Source organism: Colobus angolensis, unplaced genomic scaffold (assembly GCF_000951035.1).
Source record: "Colobus angolensis palliatus isolate OR3802 unplaced genomic scaffold, Cang.pa_1.0 Scaffold247, whole genome shotgun sequence".
Taxonomy (NCBI): domain Eukaryota; kingdom Metazoa; phylum Chordata; class Mammalia; order Primates; family Cercopithecidae; genus Colobus; species Colobus angolensis.
The window spans coordinates 3,399,884-3,420,962 of NW_012115677.1; the positions used below are offsets into that span (position 1 = coordinate 3,399,884).

The following is a 21,079-nucleotide window of genomic DNA, read 5'->3' on the forward strand; positions in this document are numbered from 1 at the left end:
AAATTGACAGGTCTCAATAATCCTTTTAGGTTTATGTGATAAGACAGTAATGTATTGAAAGTTCTGCCTTTGTTTGGAAGAGATTTGCTTGAAAATACAGCCCACCATTTTTAAAGTTCTGAGGGGCACAAAGCAGAGATTTGTAGTGTTTCCATGCTAGGTAGAGAGAGAGGCAAGAAAACAGGTAAGCAGTGGAGTCCTCTTGTTATCTTGGGCAGGTGCGCAGGGTGGGCCTGTGTCCCAGCACAGCGAGTCCTGACTGACTACCTTCCCACACTTCAGCTGTTTCTGTTTCATGACTGCAAAACCCAACCCTTCCAGAATCTGGAGTCTCACGTAAGGGAAGCAGACGGGATCGAGATACTTGGAGCTTTCTCTCAAAACAGGCCACTCTTACAGTGATTAACCGCAGTCTGCCTGAAAGCTTTAGTCAAGGGGCTGTTGTAGCTGTGTCATCTGCAGCCAAACATTTCCCCTTTCTCGAAGAGATACTGTGAAACTCTGTCCTGAGGGTGAGCTACAATCCTCGTCGTACTTCCAAAAAAGATTATGTCCACAGTTTAAGTTCCTAGTCAATAAAAGAACACAATAACATTTGATTCCTTCTCATTGTACTTGCAGTTAAGTATGTCTAAAGCCTTTCAAATTACTTTGAATAAAAAACTGTGACCTCCAGGTAGAAATGCCAGGTTTCTAAAGCATGCGTGAGCCTCCCATCAGCTCTTTATTGTGGGGTTTTTGTTTTTTTTTCTTCTTATACACGTTCTTGAAAATTAGAAAAATACAGAAAGGGGAAGGGAGGAAAATATGAGTGAAATCAAATTTTAGAGCTTAATATATCATGCTACTTATTTCTTTGGCCTTTTAGAATACTGTTGGCATATCTAATTGAAACCATCATCTGTACTAGGGCAACTTGATGATAAAAGAAAACAAAACTATGTTTAGGGAACCTGGTTTATGAACCTGATCTGAAATGAACTTCATGTTTTATGTAGTATGCTACTTTTCTGATTTGCTTCCATATTTTATATGGTATGCTTTTAGGACTTTGATCATGTTTGTTTTGATGAGCTTTGCAAAGGCTTAAAAGGTTTCTTGAAAACATCAATAGGTTTTTGTTATTCCAGGAATTTTGCCGAACCTAGATCAAATATACTACTGCTCTCAGGTTTCTGAGTCCTTAAAGGTTATCAGAATTATTTGTTTGTATATTCTTGTCCTGTATTTGTACTAAAGTTATGTTTATTGTAGCTTTTGCCTACTAGATTGTTTGAGGTAGAAAAAAATCTTTTAAAATTTTCAATCAATACGGATAAATACACTCACATGCAGAGGACTATACAAAAGTCAATTGAGTGCATTCTTTTTAATTCAAAGTGTAGGACAAAGACCTCTTTTTTTCATGGTAATTATTTTACCTTTCCCAACTGGGAGTTACTATGCTATTAAAATAATGGCCTGAGGCAGTTTACATAGCATGCATTTAAATATTAAGAGAATGTATTTGTGTTTTTCTGTTGGACATTTTTGTCTTAATTGATCTATTACTTCCACATTAATATGTATTAGTCTTAATAAAGACACTGGCTATGTTCAAGCGGCCAAAGATAGACCACTTTTCTAAGAGTTTATTCAGAAGAAATATCTCATCCAAAGTTACCTTCAGTGCAAGATTCACAATTTGTCAATATGCATTTGGAACCATAATCCATGGCCTGGGTTTTCTACTTCAGGGAATTGATTCTGAGAAGATAAGTCCAAATACGAGTAGGTAAGGGGAATTTTGGCCTAAGTTCCTAGCATATTAATACTACTAGCAAATCATTAAAGACTTAAAGGCACATTGACAAAAAAAATTGTTAAATTACGCTGTATACATTTAAAGGAATTTTGATGGTTATAAAGAGTTTATAGCAACATGTAAAATTGCTTATGGTTTAGCATTATGTAAAAAGGAAAGATACAAAATTTTATGTGGAGTATGATTACACTTCAGTTAAAAATAAAACAAAACCCACACTTAGAAACAGAGGCTGAATATTAATATTCCAAAATATTAACACAATGATCTTTGAGTGGTTGGTTTTGGAAGATTAAACTTTTTTATAATTTCCAATGAGCATGCATTATTTTGTAATGGAAAAATAGGAAAAGGTAAAAACCTATACCTGAGTATATGCCTTGACTACAATTGATAATCTGATTCTCTGTATCTTTTCTTAACAATGGTGAATTTTTATCATCGCGTATACTGTCTTCCTACACTATCTCTCACCTCCTCCCAACTCCAGCTGTAAGCTACAACCAGATTAGGGGACTTGGAATACCTAAACTCCTGCCTGTGTGACTTTGGCTCCAGCCCGCAATTCCACTCTGCTCCCTCACTATCAAACCCTGTTCATCCTAAAGACCCTGTTCAAATCCCGCCTCCTCTGGGAAGATTACTTGAACCACCCTGAACAACTGTTGCCCCTCCCTTCATCTTCCCCCAACACAAACCTTCTGGCTCTATAAAATACTTGTGTATATGTAAAAGGGTTCTACTGGATGTGTATTTCATCAGTCTGGGCCAGCCAACAGAGGAGACGTGAGCATCCCTCTGACCTTGGGAAGCCCCACCTGCCGATTTATCAGTGCTGACACTGACAGGTGACAAGTGGGTAACGACTGCCTATAAAACTGTATGCACTTTCTGACTGTTCATTAACTTAAAAAGTTAACTGTAGAGATTCTGCAACATACGTCATTAAATGTGCTTCACTTATTTCAAATTTAATGCTTTGCCTAAAAGTGTTTGTGAGAATTTCTGAGACTTGACATTCAGCTTGTACCTCCAGAAGCCTATGGTTGGCTGTTGACAACTGTCTGTTGTTAAGACTCAAATCATTGGGCTTCCTAAGTGTTAAATCTAGGAAGAATGTGAACGTGTTATATTTGCAATGAAATATGTGAATAAATAGGATGCATTAATATTTTATTCCGTGATGTGCTAGGAAAATATATGCTTTGGCAGGTATAGCTAGTATTTAAATAAAATAGCTATAAAACATTTAATAACATATGAACTTCAATACTTTTCTTGTTTTGATTTTTCTTGTGTTTACATACTTTTGAGGGTGTTGGTGGTATTTTAAGTAGTAGATAGTTGACATTTGCAATCAGTTTTCTTAGACATTTCCAGAATCGCCGAAGGAATGAATATTACTAAAAATGCTGCATGCTCTGCTAGGCTCACTGTTTAGCCAGGTGACCTCCTCCTGAAGACTCCCCTCTGTGGAGGTTGGTGGTGGTAACACTTTTTTTTCTGGGTGTCTTTCATGCATACAAGCATATACACGTTCTCTTTTCTCCTTAGAGTCATTCCCAAAGGAAAGTTGCTGCGTGTTGGGCTGTAGATCAGGATTACATATGAGTAAGTGCTACTCAAGTGTTTTTATAAACTTCAAAATTCCAAGGTTTCCTTTACTTTTTTGTATGCCTCAACTGTATAATGGAAGGATGGTAAGTACTTTCTTAAATTTTTTTGATGAGAAGTTCTAAATCAGACTTTTTTCTTATGAGTTTTCATTAAAGCATAGAATATACGTGTAAAAAAGTGCACACATCATTTAGGTCAGAACATTTTCACAAATTCAGTCATATAAACAGCATTTAGATCAAGAAACAGAATGTCACCACCACCCCAGAAGCCTACCTCATGTTTCCTTCTAGCCACTCCCCACTATCCTGCCTTCTAAGAGTATAGTAATCTGATTTTTTGCTTTATATCAGTGAAATCATCTGGTGTATACCTTTTGTATCCAGCTTCTCTCATTCAGCATTCGGTTTATGAGATGTACCCACATTGTTGCATGCAGGTGTGAATTGTTTTCTCTCATTCCATTATGGGACTACACGATGTATTGTTCATTCTGTTGGTGGTGGGCTATGGTGAATAGCAAGCACTACTCTGAACATTTTATTATATGTCTTTTAGTGAATGTATGTACAACATTTTTGTTGGGCTTTTATGTGGCAGTAGATTTCTGAGGTGTTAGGAATGAACTTGTTCAGATTTAGGTTCTATATATGGACTTCCAGAAGTCCATTAACCTCTGAAATTATAAGCACAATTTTAGATATATGTATGTGCATACCATAACTTTTAGGTAATTCTTAGAACTGCCCTAAAAATAGTCAGAAATACTTATCAAAACAACGAAGACTCAAAACTGGTTTTGTGTCTATCAAGGTAAAAATAACAGGAAGTCGAGATGGTGGAAAAGAATGTTTTCAGGCTCCAGGACAATCTGTTTTCTAGAACTTCCTTGATCTAAAGGAAATATAAAGGTGTCCACTTGAAATTAATGTGTTTTCCCAAGGAATACTCTGCAGCCATAAAAAAGAATGAGATCCTGTCCTTTGCAGGAACATGGATGGAGCTGGAGGCCATCATCCTTAGCAAACTAATGCAGGGCCAGAAAACCAAATACCGCATGCTCTCACTTGTAAGTGGAAGCTAAACGGTGAGAACACATGTACCCATAAAGAGGAATAACACACACTGGGGCCTATTGTAGGGTAGCGGGTAGGAGGAGGGAGAGGATCAGGAACAGTAACTAATGGGTACTAGACTTAATACCTGGGTGATGAAATACCCTGTACAACAAACTCCCATGACACAAGTTTACCTATATAACAAACCTGCACATGTACCCCTGCACTTAAAATAAAGGTTTTTAAAAAGAAAGAAATTAATATATCTTCTGTCCAACCTAAAATACCTTAGTACAGATTTGAACTGAAGGGAAATGTTATTCCTAGGAAGGAAAAAGCAAAAGTAAAATAGTTCACAAATTAATTTCCAACATCCAATAAACTTAGTCTTTTCATATCTAACCATGAAGAGCAAAACTGAAATTTCAGAAATGAAAGGAGGAAAAATTCTTTTCATGCCACTTCTAGCTAAAAACTCCTCAGAGATTTCTCTACATATTAATCAAATAAATATTTAATGAACAATCTGTATGCGCAAAGCACCACAGGGATTCTGAGGTAACAAAGACACAATTATTTATTTTAAGGACTTCATGTAGTACTTGGAGAAACAAATATGTCAATAACTGTGGTGTAAGCAATGAAATATGTACTGTAACAGAGATTCAGGAAATGCAGAGAGGTCCTGAGGGTGCACTCAGGATATGACTGGTGTCTGGCGGAAATACATCCCATAGATCCCTCAAAATCGAGAAAATCAAGAATACCCTAACCCGATCACTAATCTCCCTTTCAGTTGTTTCATCTGATGCATTGATTATGAATCTTCAAAGCACCATGGATGAGAAAAGTCACCTGTAGTGTGCTATATTTTTTAAAGCAGTTTCTATAGCTTCTCAGATTGTTTCAGTAGGGGTGTCTCTAATTGAGCCAATCTCATTTTTAAACATCTTGTAACCCAAACCTAGGATTATAATTAACTTAGCATCATTTACCAAAATAGTATCCTTTGAACTCTAATAAATTAGCTGAGCACAACAGATGATATTCTCAAATGTCCATGAAATAAACTAACGTTTGCACATGTATTTTTATTCAAACTAGAATTACATAACATGGTAAATCATTATATGTTGTTATTTATAGGATGTTATTGTAAGTTTGTTACTGTGACATACTTTAAAGGATGTATCTACTGTATGCCCAATGGGCTTGAGAAAATGCTTTCAAAGTTTTAAGAAACAGAAACTTGCCTTTCTATCAGGGTATCTAAGATAGCTGTAATCTTGTTAGATGTTATCAATTGTAAATATGCATGCTTGTAATATTTATAAATTTGTTCTCTATACTTAGGTTTTAACATCCCAGGTTAGTAGCCATCTCTTCTGGTGGGGAGAGAATGCTAACTTTGATTGGAATTTTTCAAACTTTAGAAATCTGGCTTTCCTGAACACAATTAAAACCCAAGCTTGTGACCCATGCTCTGCCATTCTTTACAGAATCCAATTCCTTGATGAGGGCAGTAGGGGAGGGGCTGGGTTTCTGGGGTCCAATGTGTGCACTTTGGGAGTCTCAGTGGTACCAAGTGGCAGGGGCCGTGGCTTGGCCAAGGTGACCCTCTTCTGCCTCAACCAGTTAGAATAAGGATAAAGATTGATCCATTCAGCAAATACTGAAATCATGCTATTGAGATTTAAATTCAAATGTAAGCATTTTTCTTCATTTTCAAATACTAATTTCATAAATTATTATTAAATTTCATAAATATGGAGTGTGATTTTTTTTCCTGATTCTCTTAGGAGGGTAATGTAAGGATTATGTTGTGTTTTTTGTATTCTTGGAAACCTTATGAAATATTTATATAATGAATTTGGTTGAGATAGTTTATTTGTAATTTAGAAAGTTTGAAGTGTGTTATTTGTGAATATTAAGTATATTATTCAAATACTCCTAAAGGCCAAATGCATTTTCTTTAATAAATTGTAAGTATTTGATTTTCCTGTAAGGTACTTGAGTATTCCAAAAATAAAGACAAATGTGATTGCACAATAATTCCTTTAACTGGAAAACATATTGACTTATTTAGATAACATAAATGTTGTGAGAGTGATGACCTTATGATTATAGTGCCTAGATCCAATCTTTAGAAATGCTCACGTTAGTAAGGATTATGAAGTTATGGATCCATAGGGTTCTACTGATACCCATCCAATTCTTTGATGCTCAAAGCGTGGTTCCCATACCAGCAGCATCAACATCACTTGGCAGAAATGAAGAAAATTAGGTAACATCTCAGACCAACATAACCAAAATCTGCATTTTAATGAGATCCCCGTGGGCTTCATGCAGTCATTAAAATTTGCAAAGCACTGATTTTGTGCATCATTTTATCAGACACAAAGCCCAGTCCATTTTAAAAAACAAAGGACTGGGAAGAGGGGAATTACTTAGTATTCCTCTCTGTCAGTACGTTTTTACTCAATTGCAATTCATTGAACCCGATTCTTCACACCACAGTGCAGTGGAAACACCCAGTCAGTTTGTTCCCAACATCCCTTCGTATACCTAAACACATAATTACTCTCAGTTTTCTCTTTGGTCACCTACCATGAAGTCAGCTAGAATGAATGAATCAATGAAGAAATTCTTCCATTCATTCAATAAATCCTTGAGTAGTTCTGTATGCCAAGAACTGGGGTAGAACAGTGAGCAAAACAAGGTTCTTGTCATGCATGAATGCAGCTAACGTTTCAGTACAGAAAACAGGTAAGAAACGAGCATAGAATGTCAAGTATGATAAATCCTATAGCAAGAGGGGTAAAGAGTGCCAGATTTGGGGCAGGGATACGATATCCTATAGAATGGACAGAGCAGGCCTCTCCAAGAAGGTGTGTTTGAGCAGAGACCTGAAAGAAGTGAGTGTGTGAGCCATGGGGCTGTCTGGGAAGAGAGCATCCAGGCAAAAGGAAGAGAGGGTGTGGCCTAAGCAGAGGGCTAGAGAGCAGAAGTAAGATCAGAGATTGCAAGGAGCCAGACAGTTACACTGTGGACTATAGAGTTTGGCTTTCATTGGGAGTGGGAAGAGAAGCCATTGGAGGTTTTGGGGCAACATGATCTGATCTATGTTTTTATAGGATCATCTGGCTATGGGGTTGATGATGTGGGGCAGGGATGGCAGGGGATGGAAGCATATACACCTTTTAGGACGGGATCATGATCTCTAGACAAGGGATAACCAAGGCTTGGATAAGGCACAAGTGGCTATGGAGCACTTGAAATGTAGCTAATGAAATTTAGGAAGAGAATTTAAAATTTTTAATTGAAATGAAAATTCCAGCCAGGCATGGTAGTTTACACAATCATGGCTCCCTGCAACCTCAAACTTCTGGGCTCAGGTGATCCTCCTGCTTCAGTCTCTCGAGTAGCTAGGACTGCAGGCATGTGCCACCACACCAGACTATTTTTTTTTAATTTGAGATTATAAAGGGAAATGTCATAATGTTCCAGTCCTTTTGCTAATAAGTGCCAATCCATGAAAGTTGCAAGAATTGAACCATGTCTTCAAAATCTTAACATTCATCTTATTGCCAAAAAGCGTTCAACACATTATTCCCAGATTTGGACTTTGTTGTCAGAATTTCTCATATTGGAAACAAGGGTGAATGATGAGGCCAAGGCTTAGATTTGCAAAAGAAGGAGGAAACAGGGGTTGAGGACTCCTTTTCAGAGTTTATGTTTCCATCGAAATCACACTTGTAAGGGGAGACACACCATAATGGGCAGTGGCCTCTGTGGAATATTATGGTTGGCTTGTGTACATCTCTTAGCTTCTACTATTCAAATGCAGTTTTCATAGTAATATGTTGGTATTGCCATTATAAGAAAATTGAGGCTCGATCAAGCCAATTTGTAAGGAAAAAATGAACTACTTTGTAAGATCTCAAAGGGAACCATTCTTACTGGTAAGAACAGAGACCTCTCTAAAGTTACCATTTTATTTTTTGCCTCTAAATATCTGGCTTATGAGTGTCTAACAGATATAGTATACCTCCTAGAAAGCAAACACTCAGAAGATCCTGTATGTTAAAAGAAAGATTACCATCTAATTGAAGCTGCCTCTCTCCACTAGAAGAAATCAGAAATAATCTTACACTATAAGTTAGGGTTTGACAGTTTCTAAAAACATGCCATCTTGCAGCACTGTGTTAGGGTATGTTGCAGAGAAACTTGAACCATTTGCTAGCACCTGCTAAGAACAGTGCTCCCAGACCAGTTGACAGGGGCATCCAGGCAGCCTTTTTCCTGGAAGTGCTTCCTTCGTCCAGTTTTACAGACTCACCATGCAGTCTTCTGTATTCTTCTGTCTCTTCTTATAGTCAGACTGCAGCCTGAGACACACGGTAGGCTTCAGCACCCCTGATTTATGAGCCACTTAAAAAATATATATATAATAGCTATCTATTATAGATATTTTACATTTATATAATATACAATCTATTTTATATCTATTATATATTATATATAATATCTATTATTTTATATGTAATAATTCTCTGTATAATTCTATATATATCATGATCTCTCTATATATAGAGAAATATATATATAAATATGTTATATAATAAATATAACAAATAACTGTTAAATATTTGTATATGTAATATATAATCTCAGTTGTTATAATATATTTAAAACCAACCAAATAACTCTCTAGAGAGAGACAGAGAGAGAGTATATTTCAACTCAGTGAAATATACACATGAAATAATCCCCTTCCCCCACTGACCACTATTAACTGTGTTGGGTCTAATGCTTTCTTTCTCTCTGGTACTTAACAACCATAAAAACACTTCAGCCTTAATCCATAAATGTTTTGTCACTTTGGGTCCTTAAAATGTTATTTCAGCTATTAAAGATTAGTACATGTTTTAAATGTTCAACTCTTGTTGGAGTTGAATCCCTGAGGATGGACTGGTTGTCCCAGCATTTGGTGGGGTGGGGGTGTGAGGGTGAGATCTGTGTCTCCCATCCCACCTGTCTCTACTTGCGCTTCTCTGCTACTAGTGTATGAAGGAGAGAGAAAGAAGACGTTTATTCTTTTGACCGGTCAAGACAAATTTTTCCCTTGAGGAGACGGCTGGTGGGCTAGAGTGGCTACAGTCAGAGAACCTTGCCCCATGAGATAAGACATTCCTAAAGTCGTTTCCCTGGAGAGTCTGCCTTTATTATGGTGAATGCTGTGGGTGTATTTCACGATGATGATGCTTTCCCTCTCCTTGCCAGAGCCACAAAAAAAGGAGACCCTTTTTTTGGCTCTTCATGAGGAGCTGAAGTAAGTAAAACTGGTAGGGTTGAAGTAGGTAAAATTCACGTAGTGTGGGGGCGCCGCTAAAAATGCCCATCCCCAGGAGTTTCTCACTCTCAAGCTAATCCACATGCAGCCTCCAGCAATTCGTCAGGACTACCATTTAAGTATTCTTACCAGTTTGTGGTTTCCAGGTGAGCGAGTCTCTCAATCGGGACTCCGGATTCTCCTGTCTCTCCAGATTTCTGGGTGGCAGTTTGCTTTGCAAACTCAATTCTCTGAGGAGCCCGAGAGCAATCATTATTTTCACGGCCATTAAGTGACAACTTTCAAGGTCTTTACAAGAGAAAGCCGAAACTGGAAATCTCTAAGCCAATTTTGAACTTAGGGGAAAAGACTTGGGGAGGAAAAAGAAGCCTTCAAGTGGAAGGCAAAGAAGTCTCTAGATGATTTTTCCATTATTTCACAAATGGAAAAACTTACCGAGTTAATTCAGAGTAGTGAAATCTGCCTATGAGTCTGACTTAGTCCTTATTTTAATTTCATCTGGGCAGCCCCAAAGAGTGATGACATTGATGATAATTATTACAAGAATGAGACATACATTTCAAAGATCTTAGTTATATTATTCAAAAATGCCAAAACAAGGGAATATAGCTCCTAAAAGTATATCAGTTTCACTACAACACTAAATACTGCTCTCTACCTCCTAGATGTTCTCAGCTGAAATAAGAAAAGGGGGATTTGAAATCCAAAATGTTGCAGCATTTATTAGACTCATATTGTCTTGTAATTGTTTAACCTATAGAAGTTTGGCTTTTTCAACAAGACCAAGAGCCCATTTCGGCCAGTTACCTTATCAGAGTCTCCTTCTTTAGCTTCACTCACTGCTCTGCACACAACAGATCTTCATTAAATCCTTGAATCAGATTCGATATGGACTTGCTTGACGTTTTACCGCACTGGGTTGGCAGGAGTGGTGTCCCAATCTTGCTTGTCATTCTTGTCTCTTGGTTTAAAATGCTGTGCCTTGCAAAAGGCTTCTGTGAGCAAGTACTTAAGGAAAAAGAATTACCCCCTTTCAAAAGGGTCTGAATATGGTCTTTCGTGAGGCCTGTTACAGTGCCTTATACCTCATTATAATCTACCGGGGAGTTATTGTGCATCTTGTAATGGAGGCTACATTCATATGTTTCATTCACCTGATTAGTATTTCTGTATTGGCTGTGGTGCCAAAAGGAGTATTTTCCCTCTCCGTTTCTCTTTTTCAGTAGTAATATAAACATAATACAAGGCAGTAGAAAGAGCATCCCCTTTCCAGAAACAAACAAAAACCAATTAGTCAGTCCTGAGGGAAGTCTTTCATGGAGAAAGCCGAGAAAAGCAGAAAGAAAGCTGAATGCTTCTGCCTTTATCTGTCCTCCCTGCCTCGCTGTTTTAGGATCACATTGTCACAGCCCCATTTGGATTCTTTCATGCTCCGGTAGGGAGGAAGAATTTTTATCAACGCGTGATTGATGTGTCAAAGTCTAGAAAATTTCATTGGAGAGGGGTCCATGCCTTTCGGGGCTCATTTGTTATACGTGTGTTGGCTATAGGGCCAAACAGGGGGCCCTAGGAAGCAAACTCAGCAGGCCAAATGCAGCCCCTACCCTGTGCCGTCCTGCTGTCCTCCTGCCTTGCCTAGAGCTCAGCAGGAAGAGTGCCCGGGAGGATATGGTGTGGGGAGCGAGTGAGAGGGCTGGGTGGCAGCTGTGGCAGTCCTGCCCAGCCCTGAGGCCACTGCAACTACTCTTCTGTACTGGTCCTGGGGCCGCTGCTCTCAGATCAACTCTTTGCCCTTTGATTCTGCCTTTGGGCTGGTTTTCTTTCTTTGACTCTCACGGATACTGCAGTGCTGCTTCTTTCCTTCTTCCATTTAACCTAATCATTTATAAAATGAAATTCTTTTCCATATTTATCCGACTTCTGGCTGGAGAGAGATCGGATGCGAGGGAGGCTCTTGCCTCCCTCTCAGCAGTGGTCCCGCGGCATCTCTGGCAGTGGCAGTACCTCTAGGGTTCTGGGACACCCTCCAGGGTTCCAGCTCCCACCAGGACACCTGGCTCAGGCCCTGGTCATGCTTCCTTCTCCCTCTGTCCCTTTGCTCAAGGGCCTCCTGCTTTGCCAATATTGGCACTACCTCTCACAGTGGTCTATTTGGCTTCTGAAATTTTCCTCCCCTGGTGCAACACTTCCTCATTATATTCCCTCTGTGGAAAATACACTGAGTGATTTCCATCTCCTGATTGCACTGGACTGCTACTCCTCTCCCTGGTATATTTGTCTGAGCCCTGATGGGACAGTCCCTCTATGCTAAATGTTGTTTTGTTGTTACAAAGTTGCTTTTCTTTTTTTTTTTTTTTTTGGGACGGAATCTCTCTCTGTCGCCCAGGCTGCGGTGCAGTGGCACATTCTCGGCTCACTGCAAGCTCCGCCTCCCAGGCTCACACCATTCTCCTGCCTCAGCCTCCGGAGTAGCTGGGACTACAGGCGCCCCCACCAGGCCCGGCTAATTTTTTTGTATTTTTAGTAGAGACGGGGTTTCACCGTGTTAGCCAGGATGGTCTTGATCTTCTAACCTCGTGATCTGCCCGCCTCAGCCTCCCAAAGTGCTGGAATTACAGGTGTGAGCTACTGCGCCCAGCCCACAAGGTTGCTTTTTAAAAAGTTAATTGAAACCAAGCATGATGCAGGTGCTAATATGTAATCTCAGTAGGTCACTGTGAATATTTATTGCTGGAAATTCATCAGATCACGTCTGATACCTGATGACCTAGAACAGCTTAGATGCAATTTTCTCAATAACTTGAATCAAACAGAACACAGACTCTTCCAAACGGTGGGCCAAGATGTCTCTAGCAGAAAACCGCAGGTAGATGGGGTCATTGTATCTGCAGTGGAGACACTGGAGTGAAATAGACCTGGAGTCTACTCTCAGCAATTCCAGTTATTGGCTGTGTGAGCACAGGCAAGTCCCTCGGTGTCTCTGGCCTTAGCTGTCTCCCTAAACAATGGGAGTCAGAATATAGCAAGGAGGTACATGTAAAGGAGCATGTGTGCACAGCATGTGTAAACCTGCCTCTAGGGCTGGCTTGCTTTCTTTGTTTCTCACAAATATCACCATGTTTTTGTCTTTCCTTCTCCTGTTTAACCTAAGAATTCATAAAATGGCATTCTTTCCCTTATTTTTCTACAGTGCAGCTAAGGTGGAATTCTCAAAAGAGACTTTACTTGAAAACCAAGGGAAACCAAAAAGGAAGTATAATCTGACACAAAGGCAATAAAGTTACACTTGTAATGCAGGGGTCCCTGAACAGGCATTGGCCAGTGACTATTTCCAGGGACGTGGCCTGCCTGTCAGGCTTGCCCTTTGTCTCAAAGCATTTGACTTCTATGTGCCAACATAGTTCTGAGGATGTGGTATATTGCCTAACTGAATACAGTGTCCCTTTCAAATACAAATTCCTATTCCCTCAAAATAAAACCTTCCCTGCTTGCCCCTGCATGTGTTCCTTGGAGGTTTTATTTAAATAAAGGGAACATCCCCTCCTCAGGGCATCCCCCATTCGTCATGTTGCCCCTAAACCTAAAATCTTTGAGCCAGAGAAGGATCTGAGAATTCTGCCTTTCAATAGATGAAATACCCTCTTGGTCCTGGAACTGGTACTATGATTATCTAGCTAAAAGACAACCTTGTGTACATTTACCTCTTTAGAAGTTGCAAATCAAAGAAAAAGTTCTGGTTGAAGCTTGATACTTCCTTTAGTATCAAGCTTTAGTAACACTTTCTTTTCAGGGTTCCAAGGAACCAGAAAGGGAGCTGTCCAACAAAATAAAGTAGCCTAGGTACCACTTGTTAGCATTTTGTTAAAATATAGCCATTTCTTTAGAAACAAATTAAAACATGCAATCTTCAAATAATGTTTCATTGCACCTACCAAAGAATAAACACTTATCACCAGTCCGGAAGCATGGGCATCTTCTTGACTTTGATTCTGGCAGCCTCTCAAAGATCACTGCAAAGGAAAGTAGGTTTTTCATTGGAAAGAAAAGGTGAACTCAGAAACGAATCCCATACCCATCTACTCTAGACCACACCTATCTGCACCTCTTTCCTCTAAGACAAGAAGAAACAGATTTCTACTATTATTTTCAAGAAACCAGAGGTCTTTACAATTTGATACAGTGAGGCTCAGTCCTAGACTGTAAACCAACCTGTGTAATGAAAAGAGGTGAGAGGCTTAAGAACCTGGGAACTCACAACTTAGAAATATGTAGTGTGTTTTAACTGCATGTTTTCAAGGTCCTGGTGTATGATGGTCTGGCGTGTTTGAACGCTTCTCTGGGTGATATGCCATCAAAGATTTCTTGCCTTCTTTGAGGTGTTAGGTGCAAGTACAGGAACTCTGTGAGCTCATAGTCTCTCTCCATCAGTAGGTCTGCCATAACGGAGCATGGACTATTTCAGGGCAAAATCAGTCCGTGTTTAAAGCAACTGTTGAATTGGACTAGAGGGATACTTCTTGATCTATGCTGGTTGTAAACAGTATGCTGCTAAAATACTGTAATGTTGCTTGACATCTGTGCTACAGTGATTTCAAGAGGGGAAAAAAGTCTGCTAGATGCCAGCGAGGTGATGAAAATGTTTAAATAAGTTGGTTCAGTGAGATTTCAGCCATTCTAAATACATCTGTGTCTTATCTATGCTGTTATTTTAAAGTTTAGTATTCTTTTGTCTTTTTCCTTAATTCTATTATAAATCAAAAGCATCAACCCACTTGAAACTTATTGTTGATAAAAGGTATATATTTATGCATGTATATTTGTATTTAGCTATGTACAATATTATATATTGGCCTTTATTTACCCCATTAATTTTTTATGAGGACTAGAGGGAAAACTTATCAATTTATTTTCACTGTAATGGCTTCTATTTGTAAACAGTAGGGTTTTTAGTACAAAGCATAATAATCTCTACATCAGTTTTCCATGACTGCTGTAACAAATTACCACAAATGTAGTGGTTTAAAAAACACCTTAATAACCGAACAGTGCTATTGTTTAGAAGTCTGAAATGGGGATCACTGGGCTCACAATAAGGCGTCAGCAGGGCTGCGTTCATCTGGAAGTTCTAGGGGAAATCTCTTTTGTTTGTTTTTCTCCTTTTCCATCTTCTGGAGGCTACTCTCATTCTTTGGCCTTTGGCATCTTTCATCTTCAAAGCCAGTTCTGACTTCTCTGCTTCCCTCTACCATCTTTTAAGCCCCCTCGTGTTTACCTTCGGCCCAGCTAGAAACACCAGGATGATCTCCTTGGTTTGATGCTTAACTTAATCTAAATATCCATGGAGTCCCTTTTGCAGTGTAACCTGACATGTTTGAAGGTTCTAGGGATGAGGACATAAACTTTTGTTGTTGTTGGGGGGAGAATTATTCTGCCTACCACAATCTCATAAGAAATAAATCTGCCATCTTTTCTTACCTTCTGGAAGTGGCATAAATGGCCTTGTATTGGTGGTTCTGTCACTCCCCTTGACTGGATAAATTTTTCTCCACCATTTGGAATACCTTTACCAGATTATTTCAGAGCAAGAAAATGAAGGGGTCTCCGTAAGACTAGAGGGCTTAATGTGTAGCTGTGTGGAAGTAATTTTTCTGGGATTACATTCAATACCTCCATTTGAAGAATGTGGTTAATAGGCCAGGTGCTGTGGCTCCTGTCTATAATCCCAGCACTTTGGGAGGCCAAGGCAGGAGGGTCCCTTGAGGCCAGGAGTTCGAGACCAGCCTGGACAACATATTGAGACCCCCATCTCTACAGAAAAAAATTAACTGGGCATGGTGGTGCAAGCCTGTAGTCCTAGATACTCGGGAAGCTGGGGTGGGAGAATCTCTTGAGCCTGGGAGTTCAAGGCTTTGAAGCTGCAGTGAGCTAGGATCACACCACTATACTCCAGCCTGGGCAACAGAGCAAGACCCCATCTATCTAAAAAATAGAATGTAGATAATCATATGTATTTTCTCTGGAGCCTAGAGCTGATCTGACAGTCACAGAATCCTGAACTCTGTACACTTTCTTCTACTTAGTAGAAGAAAGAGAAGAGTACTAACTGCCTCAGTGGGCTCTAGGAGCTTGAGTGCATAGAACCGCCAAGAAGTCACATTTAAAAATTAAAACTTTGTTTCTAAAAAATTCAGATTGCAGAAGAAGAATCTTAACTACACAAGAGAGAGATGAAATAGCTCATTTCCATCCCATATCAATACTTTCTTCCCACCTCCGGAGACAGGTCATTTTAATCTCCATTTATGTTTATCTTGTTTTGCTTTTTCCTCTGCTCTGATGTTTGTTAGGCTCTGAATAGATATTTATTTCCTCTTCTCATTAAGCCTACAAACATCTAATCATTCCTATCTATTTGGTTTTTCATTTTTAATAATTTATATTTAAATGTTGGCAAACTGAATGGTCTAATTTTGCCCTTTGAATGCCTATGCATTCAAGTTCTTTAGGCAGAATTTATCTCTTGTTTTTTAAATTCTATTTTGAGTTTTATAAAAAATTGATGTTTCTTATTATCCCCCAACCCATAATTTTCTTCAGTGAACTTTTTGTTTAATTTTCTTTTGCTTTAACATTTTATTTTTCAGACACCTCTCATTGAACCTCACGTTCCTCTTCGTCCTGCTAACACCATTACCAAGGTAATGGGATGTAGGTGGGTTGATGAGCTATTGAGCTAGCTTCTTAAGTACCTCTGGAGGTGATCCATATGTCAGGGCATCACATCAGGAAGCCTCTGATACATTTTCTAGAGACAGGAAATATTCAGTGTCTCAGTTCTCAACATAAACCAGTGACATATCACACAAGTGAACAAAGTAAACATACTGAGTGAGTTACGTTTTCCAAGCCAGAGTCAGATTGGAAAGTGGTTTCAGGATTTGTTTGGTTTGTTTTCCTTCTATAAACATTTCTTTCTCCTCCCCTCCTTCCACCTGATTACAATCCAGGTCCCTTCAGAGAAGATCCTCAGGGCTGGAAAAATTTTACGAAATGCCATTCTCTCTCGAGCACCTCACATGATAAGAGATAGAAAATACCACCTAAAGACGTACAGGTATGTGTGCTAACTCTAAAGGCTGTGGCCCGCTCACATTCATATTTAGTGAAAATCGAACAAAAATGCTTCTCCCTGTTTTCCATGTGGGTGCAGCCCATTTTGTAATGCCTTCAGGTTCTGGAAGGTTAGGCTTGTCTTAGATCTCAAATTAACTGCAGTTATTTAAGTATCCTTAATATTCCCAGCACCTCCTAAACTAAGTTGTTTGGATATTGGTTTAGTTGTGATGAACAAAGAGAAGAAAATGTTTGTAATTTCTGTTTGCTAGTGACTTCTAGGAAGCCTGCTAGATTTAGATCACATTCAACAAACATTGACTGCACACTTATTTATACTCAAAGACCTCTACCAGGTCCCTTTTGGTATATTAGCTCATTTCATCCACATAACACTGCTAGACATGTATGACCATTTTTCAGATAACAAAACTGAGGCTTGGAGAAATTAGTTTTGCATGCCCAAATCACAAGTCTAGTGAGTGGCAGGGCCAGGATTTAAACCAAGGTTGGTTGATTTCCAGATTCAGTGATCATTTCATTCATTCAGTCATTCATTTATTCCACAAGTCTAGCACTTACTGGGTGCCAGAGACTATTGTGTTTAAAGCCCTAAGGATACAGCAGTGAACAAAACATGCTTTACAGAGCTTATTTTCTAAAGTAGGATTCCATCCTAGCATGCATATAGTAAGATATACAACTCTGTATCACATATATATTCATATAGAATATGGATTCCTAATTGTAGTTGTCACTGGAGTTAAGAAATGACAGAGATAAAGACTGAGGTTTCATGGTTAGCTGAACCTTCTGGGATGACTGTACCATGGTGGGCCAGTTAAGAACTCGAGTCTAATCCCTAACTTTTGATTTTATTAATTCAGCAAGTGTTGAGGGACTAGAATTGTCAATATGTGGCACATAAGCCTTCACTCTGTCTTCCCAGTCCCAGCGTTCAGACATGACAGCCGTGTTTCAGCAATCAGTGAGACTCTCTTTCCCATTTAGCCTAGACATGACCTCAGAACCCATCAGCACTGGCATGAGCCAAAACCCATTTGACTCACAGGAACCAAATTCGTAAGACACACTGAAAAGCTAGAATACAAATTTCAAAGTTACCATGAAGGATGTATATGATAGAACCTATAAAGGTTCTGGTTCAGGAATTTGAGCATAAATAACTGCTCAGTAAATGTTAGTTGAATGTGATCTAGATCTAGTATCTACAGGGTTCACCTTAAAGCAAACCTACCAAGTATACGTGCCTCAAGATCCAGTTTCCGTCTCAAGGACAGAGATAGAAAAAATATATTGCACATTCTTCCTCTTCTGATTATTTTTTCTATACTCCATGCAAACTAATACTCTTCTGCTTGCATTTGGCATGAATATGTTACAAGACCAAAATTGACAGTGTGTTACATTTAGATTGCCCTCTTGTTGACAGAATTTTGGAAATGAGGTGGGACTTGAGAACATGCCTTAGTCTTATCAGTAGCATATTCCACTTAAGACACGTTCCATCTCTTAGGACAGATTGATTACCTAGCCCTTTTTATGTTGATATTAACTAACTACCATTTTGGATGTTTACATTTGTAATTCCTCTTCTCCAACACCACAAGTTGATTCTTTTTCTAGTCTGGACCTGTATTAGTCTGTTTTCACACTGCTATAAAGAACTATCTGAGACTGGGTAATTTATGAAGAAAAATGGTTTAACTGACTCACAGTTCCGCAGGCTTAACAGGAAACATGACTAGGGAGCCTCAGGAAACTTACAATCATGGCAGAAGGCAAAGAGGAAGCAGGCACATCTTACCGCGGCAGAGCAGGAGAGAGAGAGAAGGGGGAGGTGCCACATACTTTTAAATGATCAGATCTCATGAGAACTCATTCACTATCAAAAGAAAAGCAAGGGGAAAATTTGCCCCCATGATCCAATCACCTACCACCAGGCCCTTCCCCTGAAGCATGGAAATTACAATTTGAGATGAGATTTGCGGGGCACACAAAGCCAAACCGTATCAGGCCGTATCAAACCATGTGGCCAAAGTCACATAGCTACACACTGCTATAATTTTAAGAAAAGTAAAGGTTAAAATAAATAAATCAATGTGTCACATGTCTTCAGAGAAAGTTCAACCTTTTAAATTCATTCAGGGAATCTCAAAGATCTCATATGGTTAAAGGAACTTTTTCTTTTCAAAATTATATTACTTTTTCCCCTAATTTAAGATGTGATTGCGCTTTGCCAAGTATTGACTTGCATTAGGGAAAATTCATTAAAATATGTCATGTTTGATGATAGATCATGGAAACTAGAAGTCGGAAACCATCATCTCTTTTGTGCTCCATCGTATTAAGATTTTAAACCCCTGAAATATAGGTGTTATGTCTGTTCCACGCCCTGTGACACAAATTAATGATCTGTTGGGAATAACCATAGGACTCAACTGGAAGCCGGAAGCATGATTTCTTTTTTCTGCAGGACAATCTGAGTTCCTTGTCCCAGATCTTATACTTTCCAGTTCCATTCTCTCTCTCCCTCCTGCTTCTCACTCCATTATATTATTGCTACAGTATTAGGGGGCTGTAGTCTCTCCAGATGCAGCATAACCCCCCAAAATCACTATTCTAGAGGTCTGCTGTCAATTCTAAATCTAGGGATCATTCATGGAAAGGATGCCTGTGATTCCATCAGCGACAAGTGGCACAACTGTGTGTCGTTGTTCAGTATTCTGACTGCAAGATTCTTATACCCTTTGTAAGGACTCATCAGATGCTCTGGGATCATCTCAAGTCCGTGTGCTCTTTTTAGTAAAGGTAATCATTGAATTAAAAGCCAAATGAAATTGATTTTATGTATTTTTACATGATTTTTTACCATTAATCAATTCTCAAATTAGGAAAGAAATATTCTGGAAGGTCTTATGTTTGGTTCAGAATGATTTATAAGTAGGTGACTGTGCCCACTGAAGCTCTAATGTATGGTTATAGACTGTAATAAGGGCAGTCCTGGAAATATAATGACTTTCTCAGTATACCCTCCCTGTGAAATATTGTGAAGTCAGGGTCAACCCCAAATCAAGGAATCCCACGATTCCTCTGATAGATTTCAGAGGTCTAAGATTAAAATTATTAGAGCTGGAAAAGGCTTTAGAGGCCATCATTTGCTCCTCCTTTTTTTTTTTTTTTTTTTTTCTTTTTTTTTTTTTTTTTTTTTTTTTTTTTACAGGCAAGGAAAGTGAGAACCAGAGAGTTAAAACCATGTGGCCAAAGTCACATAGCTAAGTAGCAGACCTAGTTCTGTATCTCATGTCTCCCGCCACTTCAAGACTGTTCCTAAAGTGGCACAGAACCATAAGTCTCCTCCAGTTTCAACTAGAGAGGAGCTCCCTAGCCCGTGCCCCAGAAGTGGTGCTGTTGTTACATGAGAGGGGAGGCCACCAGTGATTCAGTCCCAGCTGCAGACAGCCAGCTGCTCTGTGACTCCCTGCCTTGTTCCATCATCCCTTGGGATTGAGCCATCACTAGGACTTCAAGATTCCATTTCCTCTCTTGAACCATCATGTTGTGGACACCTGCCCCTTCCCTCACCCCATGGGCAGTTTCGGTGTTCCCAAATATGTGAGTGTGTATGCTTATGCATTTCCTAACTAATGTATACAGTTTGCTTATCCAGACCAACTCACCACAGAAGGGCATCTTGGGGACTGATGTGTGAATATACAGGAAGCCAGCAAGCATTTGGAGCTCTTCACATGACAGGCTCTGGAGAAGTGCTAATGCTCATTACACAGAACTTTTTCAAGGAGATTTGCATCCCTAATTGCTTGTTTCTCCCAACACCCCTCTGAGGAAGATCAGTAGTATTACTTGAAAATATAAAGTGCTATGTAATTTTGCACTTATACGGCACCTTTCATAGCACCTCTGAGTGCCTCATAAAACATTAACTCATTCGGCACAAGACTCAGGTGGAGACAGTCAGTATGTATTTTGCTTTGCCTCCATCTTACACTGAGATTTTCTGGGACTGGCTCACTAGGACAGAGTTTCTGTTCCTCTGATTAGCTTGCCAGACAATCTCCCCCTCTGGCAGCCCCCGGTCTCCCCTGGTGCTGC

General features: G+C 39.3%; 1 protein-coding gene across 5 annotated transcripts in view; it reads left to right on the plus strand.

Annotated features, from left to right (window-relative positions):
* Nucleotides 1-21,079, plus strand: part of LOC105514542 (rap guanine nucleotide exchange factor 4) — a 233,895-nt gene that overhangs the window by 125,624 nt on the left and 87,192 nt on the right. For 3 of the 5 annotated variants that reach the window (XM_011945959.1, XM_011945960.1, XM_011945962.1), the window contains exons 4-5: nt 16,477-16,530; nt 16,840-16,946. In XM_011945959.1, the coding sequence (XP_011801349.1) occupies nt 16,477-16,530; nt 16,840-16,946 (161 nt within the window). The remainder of the gene's footprint in view (nt 1-16,476; nt 16,531-16,839; nt 16,947-21,079) is intronic. The other 2 variants (XM_011945963.1, XM_011945964.1) reach the window with 1 other exon arrangement.